Below are 8,851 nucleotides of genomic sequence, written 5' to 3' on the forward strand. Positions count from 1 at the left end.
ACACACCCCCGGCTGTCACTGAGTGGCTCATGTTAAACGCTTCCTGAACACGTATCACGCATATTATAGACTGACCACGGCTCTCACTGAGTGGCTCCCATTAAACGCACCCTCCTCAAGTATTCATCAGGTTATAAACTCACCCCCGGCGGTCACTGAATGGCTCCCATTAAAAGTGCCCTCACCACCTATCCAATGGGTTATAGACTCACCCCCAGCTCTCACTGACTGGCTGAGACTAAACGCTCCCTCACCACCTATCCCGCAGTTTATAGACTCACCTCAGCTCTCATGGAGTGGCTCACACTATATGCTCCCTCACCACCTATCCCACAGTTTATAGGCTCACCCCGGCTCTCACTGAGTGGTTCCCATTAAACGCTCCCTCACCACCTGTCCAATGGGTTATAGACTCACCACCAGCTCTCACTGAGTGGCTCACACTAAATGCTCCCTCACCACTTGTCCCGCAATTTATAGACTCACCCCCGGCACTCATTGAGTGACTCCCATTAAACTCTCCCTCACCACCTATCCCGCAGTTTATAGACTCACCTCGGCTCTCATGGAGTGGCTCACACTATACGCTCCCTCACCAGCTATCCCACAGTTTATAGGCTCACCCCCGGCTCTCACTGAGTGCTTCACATTAAATGCACCCTCACCACCAATCCCACAGATTATGTACTCGCACCCGGCGCTCACTGACTGGCTCCCATTAAATGCTCCCTCACCACCTATCCCACAGGTTATGGACTCACCCCCGGCTCTCACTGAGTGGCTCCGATTAAACACTCTCTCACCACTTATCGCGCAATTTATAGACTCACCCCCAGCTCTCAAGAAGTGGCTCACACTATACGCTCCCCCAACTTCTATCTCACAGGTTATGGACTCACCTCTGGCTCTCATTGAGTGGCTCCCATACAACGCTCCCTCACCACTTATCCTGCAGTTTATAGGCTCAACCAGCTGTCACTGACAGGTTCTCTGCAGTGCCGCCATTACAGTGATACTTGATACCATGACACTGTCTAATGGTCAAGGAACAACTGGACCGAGTGCTGGGAGTTGTGCCCTGGCCAACATTTGTCCCCCAACCAATATCACAAAGGTGCAGTTTGCTGGTCAATGATCTCATTGCCTTTTTTCACCGCCCATTAGCAGAATGGCTGCTCCATTAACCAGATAGCAACAATCGTAATTTGGATTCATTCCATATGGGAATTTTACGATTCTCCTGAGGTGTAAATAGCAGTCGATCGCACTCTTTCTACCATCAATTTTCAAGGTGACATTATGTTTAGCTTGTCCTATTTAATGTTGGGATAAATTATTCATTAACTATTAGTTTATATCTGTTCTTTACTATGGTCAGTTTCGCTCTCCTTCTCTTTTTGTGCCGAGTTCAGGCGATTATAGCTGCAAGTCTATCGAGCAAAACGCTTTCCCTGCGATTCCATATTGTTCCGTATTTAGTAAAGCTCTGCTGATCTGGCAAATTGATTGGTTTCCATCAACTGATCAGGTAATGAACTCAGAAACCATGTCCAGTCAAACTAAGACTTTGAATGGCTATGGAGGCTGGGTCACTGAAGATAATTAAGGCGGAGATAAACAGATTTTTGAGCGATAAGTGAAAGAAGGTTTCGGGGGGGTGGGCAAGGAAGTGGAGCTGATCCATGATCAAATCAGCCATGATCTTATTAAATGGCGGAGCAGGCCCGGGGGAGGGAGGTGCGGTGAGAGGCAAATGGCCTACTCCTGCTCCTATTTCATATGTGCTTATGTTCTTATGATGGTAGTCTGATGTGTAATTTCCATTTTGCTCCTTTTTGCAGCGAACATCGCGGCGATTGTGATCCTGTCCCGAGGAAGGTGCGGTCTCTCCACGTGTATCACTCGGTACCTGGTGTTCATGGCGGTGACCGATCTCCTGGTCATTATCACCGCTGTGATATTGAATAGAATTGGTGGTATCTATTTCCGGAATAGCATTCTGTCCACCACACCAGCGTGCAGCATCAGCACTGTGCTCATTTATTCACCAAGTTCTGTCTGGTTAACGGTCGCGTTCACCTTTGATCGATTTGTGGCCATTTGTTGCCAGAAGCTGAAAACAAAGTACTGCACCGAGACAACGGCGGCTGTGGTGATAGGAGCGGTCTGTGCCCTGAGATGTTTAAAAAACATCCCTTTCTACTTCACGTATGGGCCATTATTTACTATTAATAAGGTGGCCTGGTACTGCAACATAAAACTTACTTTTTATGTTTCACCCGCTTGGACAGCGTTTGACTGGCTGGACCGTATTCTAACCCCATGTGCACCGTTCCTCCTGATGTTACTGCTCAATGCTGTGACCGTCAGATACATTCTAGGAGCTAGTAGGGCCCGCAGGAGACTCCGGGCCCAAAACAATGGAGCGAGTCAAAGTGATCCAGAGATGGAGAGCCGGCGAAAGTCCATAATTTTACTCTTCACCATCTCGGGAAGTTTCATCCTGTTGTGGTTGACGTATGTTATCAATTTTCTCTATGTCCGAATTGAAAACAATAATTATTTCACAGGTTTTAATTTCAATGACCCCAAATTTATTCTGCAGGAAAGTGGAAACATGCTTCAGCTCCTAAGCTGCTGCACTAACACGTTTATTTATACAGTGACTCAGAGTAACTTCAGAGAGCAGTTAAAGAACGCGCTGAAATATCCATTGAATCTAGTTGTTAAATTACTTCTATAATGAAACTAGCTATGCCAGCACTCAACCACCATTAAGCTCTGCACTGTAGTCTTTCGTTCAAATTCTCCAAACCCGCTGGTCATTCCTATTCTCCACAGTGGAAACATGCACTTTATCACCCAATTTAATGTTGTAAACTGATTTATTTTATTTCCAAGTGACCCGTCATGTCCTATGGATGCTGACACTTACCTTAGTGCAGTAAGTCAGTTGTATCTTTAGGAATAGCTTGGTTTTTGAGGTGGATGCACTCAGCCGTGGTAGCCCTCTTGCACCTCAGTTAGGAGAATGTGGGTTCAAATCCCATTACAGGCTGACCCGCCAGTGCAGTACTGATGGAATGCTTCTTTGTCAGATGGTGCTGTCTTTCAAGTGAGACTTTAAACCGAGGTTCCGTCTTCCCTCTCAGGTGGATGCCAAGGATCTGAGTGTATTATTTTCAAGAAGTGAGTAAATGTTCTGCCGATGCCCTGACCAATGCTTATCGCTCAACAAATATCACCAAAACTGATTATATGCGCCTGTATTTATTTCTCGGTAGGTGGAACTTTGCTGAGTGCAAATCCGCTGCCACGTTTCCCTGCATTACAACAGTGACTACACTTCAATATAAAGCACATTGGAACTTCCCTGGGTGTGGAGCTCCATGGAACCTCCGTGGGAGTACATCGCCTTGGAACCTCCCTGGGAGTAAAACACTTTGGAACCTTCCTGGGTGTAAAAAACTTTGGATCCTCCCTGGGTCTGAAATACTTTGGAACCTCCCTGGGAGAAAAACACTTTGGAATCTACCTTGGTGTAAAACACTTTGGAACCTCACTGGGTGTAAAGCTCCAGGGAACCTCCCTGGGTGTAAATCGCCTTGGAACCTCCCTGGGTGTAATACATTTTGAAACCTCCCTGTGGGTGTCAAACACTTTGGAACCACCCCCAATCCCGGGTGTAAAATACTTTGGAACCTCTCTGGGAGTAAAACACATTGGAACCTTCCTGGGTGTAAAACACTTTGGAACCTCCCTGGGTGTAAAACACTTTGGAACCTCCCTAGTTGTAAAACACTTTGGAACCTCCCTGGGAGTAAAATACTTTGGAACCTCCCTGGGTGTAAAACACTTTGGAACCTCCTTCGGTGTAATGCGCTTTGGAACCTCCCTGGGTGTAATGATCTTTGGAACCTCCCTGGTTGTAAAACACTTTGGAACCTCTCTGCATGAAAACATTTTGGAACCACCCTGGGTGTGAAACACTTTGGAACTTGCCTGGCTGTGAAACACTTTGGAACCTCCGGGTGTAAAACACTTTGGAACCTCGCTGGGTGTAAATATCTTTGGAAACTCCCTGGGTATAAATCTCTTTGGAAGCTCCCTGCGTGTAAAACACTTTGGATCCTCCCTGGGGATACATATCTTTGGATACTCCCTGTGTGTGAAGCACTTTGGAACCTCACTGGGTATGAAACACTTTGGAACGTCCCTGAGTGTAAATATCTTTGGAACCTCCCTGGGTGTAAATATCTTTGGAACATCTCTGGGTGTAAAGCACTTTGGAACCTCCCTCGCTGTAAACCTCTATTGAACCTCCCTGGGTGTAAAGCCCTTTGGAACCTCTCTCGGTGTAAAGCACTTTGGAACGTCTCTGGGTGTAAAGCCCTTTGGAACCTCTCTGGGTGTAAAGCACTTTGGAACCTCCCTGGTTGTAAAGTTCTTTGGTACCTTCCTGCATGTCACACTCTTTTGGTCAACCCTGGCTGCAACTCCCTTTGGAGCATCCCGATAGGTTGGACAGACAAGTTCATTACTGCTCCCAGATGAGAACAGCTTCGTTGTTCTATCCTCCTAGTGCCCACCGCTCAGCCGCAGTCCTTTGTCCGTACAGCTGAGATTGGACATTGATTCAGGAAAGGGAAAAGGATTGAAACTGCAGCGAGTTAGTTGTGTCCCGAAAATGGAATACTGTTACTTTGCCTCTAGCAGCGATAAGCTATAATTTTATTATCCCTCTTTCGTTCTCCTTTTTACCAAATTTGCTGTCTCCACTTTAAACACAAGTAGCTGTATCCATTAATGAGAGAGCTACAGGCCCGAATCTTAAACTTAACACTGCCAGCTCACTTGGATGTACAAAATGTCCCTCGTTGTTTTCACTTGGAATAGACTAAACGGGCAAGGAATAATTGCTCCATTACTGATACAGTAAATATAAGAAAATATATTCTCCATCGTTAGTTCTAGCGAAATTGAAAGAATGTTTGTACAATATTTCGCTAGAAATCTCCGAAAAATAAAACTGTAAAGTGTCTACACACAAAAGTGGGACTACATCTCGGTCGCAGCTTTTTCGTAATGTTGTTCTGTTGCATTAATCGTTGATTAATGTAAACAACACGCACTTTTACATCGCAATCTCTGCCTGTTGTAATTTGAAGAACAACTCTTCAGTCTTACATGTGATGAACCTCCCCTATCCATTCCAGCTGCCTCTGTTCCAATGAAATGATATGAATATATACACTGAGACTGTGAAATAGGAACGTGAAGGGTAAGTGTTAGAGAAAACATGGTGATGTATTGGGCCAACGGATTACCAGGCACTGACTGGCAGTTGTTCAATGTATAAATATACACTGTGAACTTTATGGCTTTAAAGGAATGTTTGCAATTCACCAAATCAACACGTTTCTCTTCCGTGTGCTATTCGCTGATACCAAAAAATAACTGCTTCATGTCATTCTGGCTAATATATCATTCCTCTTGCGCGGTGCACAACAACAATAAATTACATTTATTCAGCGCCTTTAACATAGTAAAGAATCTCAAGGCACTTCACAGGATCTTTATCGAACAAAATGTGACAACGAGTCACTTAAGGAGATATTAGCGCAGGTGATCAAAAGTTTGGACAAAGAGGTAGGGTATAAAGAGCGTGTTAAAGAAGGACAAGGCGTCAGAGAGGCGTAGATGTTTAGGGAGGGAATTAGAAAGCTTATGCCTTTTCAGCTGAAGGTATAGCTGTCAAAGGTTGAGTGATTAAGAACACAAGAAATAGGAGCAAGCATAGGCCATTTGGCCCGTCGAGCCTGTTCCGCCATTTATTAAGATCATGGCTGATCTGATCACGGAATCAATTCCACTTCCTTGATCGCTCCCCATCACCCTTTACACCCTAATCAATCAAAAATCTGCCTATCTCCGCTTATAAATATTCAGTGACCCAGCCTCCACAGCTTTCCTTGGCAGAGAAATCCAGAGATGTAAGACACACAGAGAGAAAAATTCCTCCTCATTTCCGCTCTGACTGGGCGACCCCTTATTTTAAAACTATGCCCCCTAGCTCTTGAATAACCCACGAGGGGAAAAATCCTCTCTGCATCTACCGTGACGAGCCCTCTCAGTATCTTGTATGTTTCAATAAGATCAACTCTCATTCTTCTAAACGCCAAGGAGTATATGCCCAACTTGCTCAACCTTTCTTCACGTCAACCTGTTCATCTCAAGAAGCAACCTAGTGAACCATCTCTGAATAGCCTCCAATGCAAGTATATCGCTGCTTGTATAATGAGACCAAATTCATACACAGTACTCTAGGAGTGTTCTCACCAATATTTTACACAGTTTTTGTAGGACTTGTCTGCTTTTATACTCTTTACACCTTGCAATAAAGGTTAACATTCCATTTACCTTCCCAATTATTTGCTGTATCTGCATACCAAATTTTTATGTTTCATGCACACGGACCCCAGTTCACTCTGTACTGCAGCATTTCGCAATTACTCTCCATTTAAATAATAATTTGCTTTTTATGTTTCCTGCCAGATTTTCTGTGTCCTCCTCACAATTTGCTTTCCCACCCATCATTGTATCATTAGCAAACTTGACAACATTACATGGACCCTTCATCCAAATAATTATTATAGATTGTAAATAGTTGAGACACTTGCACCGCAGTCTTTATCATTTGCCAACCGGAAAATGTTGCATTATTCCAGGCTCTATGTTTTCTGTTCGGTAGCAAGTCCGCTATCCATGGTAATATATTTCCCCAAACCCCGTGCACTTTTATCTTGTGCAGTAACCCTTTATGTGGCACTTTATAGACTGCCTTCTGGAAATCCAAACACATCACATCCACTGGTTCCCCCTTGTATATCCTCAAACAACTCCAGAACATTTGTCGAACATGATTTCCCTTTCATAAAACACAGTTGACTCTGCTTGACTTTATTATTGGTTTCCAAATGTCCTGCTATTGCTTGCTTAATAATGAACTCCAGCAATTATCCAACGACAGATATTAGTCTAACTGGTCTATAGTTTCCTGCTTTCTATCTGCCTCCTTTTCAAATAGGGGTGTTGCATTGGCGGTTTTACAATCCACCGAGCCCTCTACAAACTCCAGGATATTTTACTAGATTAGAACCAATGCATCCAGTATCTCCGCAGCAACTTCTGTTAAGACCCTAGGATGCAGGCTACTAGGTCCAGATGACTTGTCCATCTTTAGTCCCCATATTTTACCGAGTGCTCTTACTTTAGTGATAAGGATAGTTTAAAGTTCCTCCCTCCCTATACCCCCTTGATTATTTTTATTGCGATGTTTTTATTCTACCATAAAAACCGATACAAAATATGTATTCAAAGTATTAGCCACTTCCCTGTTCCCCATTATTTTTTCACCAGTCTCATCATGTAAGGGACCAATGTTTGCTTTTGCTACTCTCGTCCTTTGTTTATACCTGTTAAAGCTCTTACTGTCTGTTTGTTTATATTTCTTGCTAATTTACTCTCATAATCTATCTTTTCTCTCTGAGTTTTTTTTTTAGTCATCCTTTGCTGTTAAAAAAATTCCCAATCCTCTGGCCTCCCAGTTACCGGAGATATTCAAGAGGCCAGAACTGGAGCAGCGCACAGATCTCGTAGGAGAGTCGGGTTGGAGGAGACTACAGAGGTCGGGAGAGGCGAGACCGTAGAGGGATTGGAAAAAAAGAATTAATGTTATAAAATCGAGCATTTATCAGACGAGGAGCCAATGTAGGTCAGCGAGCACAGGGATGATTCGTAAGCAGGATTTATAGCGAATTAAGCCATGGACAGCAGAGTCTTGGATGATCTAAAGTTTACGGTGGGGTAGAATGTAGGTAAGCTGCAAGGAGTGCATTGCAAAGTCAAGTCTAGATGTCAAAAAGCAATGGCTCATGTTTTCAGCAGCAGCTGAGATGAGGCAGAGATAGATTTTGCGAAGTTATGGAGTTCGGAGTAGGCGGTCGTGGTGATGGATCAGTAATGTGGTAGGGTGCACATCCAATGTTCAATTATGGCACCAAGATTACGATCAGTCTCGTTCAGGCGCAGAAAGTTACCAGGTAGAGTCAGTAATTTGGGAACGGGGTTTGTGCCAGAGACCAAAGACAATGATATTTAGTACTGGATGTAGCACAGGCTGTTTGCCAAATCTGAGAGAGTTTAGGTGTCGAGAGACCAGATGATGAGGTAAAGCGTGGTGTCATCAGCATACATGTGCAATCTGTAATATTGTGTTCGGATATAATCGCCGAGGGGCAGCACGGTGATGGGAAGCATGAGTTGCCAAGGATAGATACTTGGGAAACTCCAGAGGTAACAGTGCTGGAATGGGAATTGAAAGAGGTCCAGAATTGAACACAATACACTAAATGTGTTTTACCTACAGTCTTATATATGTACTTGTACTTCCACCTTTTTGTATTCCAGTTCGCTTGTAATAACTTGAGATAATGGCCAATATTCCATTAGCCTTTCTGAATATATTTTGTGCCTGTCCACTGAATTGTAGTGCTTCCTGTACGTGGGAACCTCTCTGTTCCTCTCAAGTTCCAAGCTTCTCACAATTTAGTAAATACTCTGATCTATCTCTCTTAGGTCCAATTGGGTGATCTCAAACATACTCACATTAAACTCCAACTGCCACAGTTTTGCCCGGTTTTGGATTATATCTCAATGTATTGGCATTAAGTATGATCTCATTGAAAGACGTACGATTCTCAGAGGGTTTGATAGGCGAGATGCTCAGACGGTGTTTCCCTTGCCTGGATGGTCTAGAAATAGGATTTTTCATCTCAGGAACAAGGGTCGA

General features: G+C 44.0%; 1 protein-coding gene across 1 annotated transcript in view; it reads left to right on the plus strand.

Annotated features, from left to right (window-relative positions):
* LOC139235566 (probable G-protein coupled receptor 139) overlaps window positions 1–2,743 on the plus strand; it is a 131,606-nt gene extending 128,863 nt beyond the window's left edge. Inside the window, exon 2 of the mRNA XM_070866615.1 lies at window positions 1,842–2,743. Within this exon, the coding sequence (XP_070722716.1) occupies window positions 1,842–2,743 (902 nt within the window). The remainder of the gene's footprint in view (window positions 1–1,841) is intronic.
* The last annotated feature ends 6,108 nt before the right edge of the window (window positions 2,744–8,851 follow it).

Source organism: Pristiophorus japonicus, chromosome 23, assembly GCF_044704955.1.
Source record: "Pristiophorus japonicus isolate sPriJap1 chromosome 23, sPriJap1.hap1, whole genome shotgun sequence".
Classification (NCBI taxonomy): Eukaryota; Metazoa; Chordata; class Chondrichthyes; family Pristiophoridae; genus Pristiophorus; species Pristiophorus japonicus.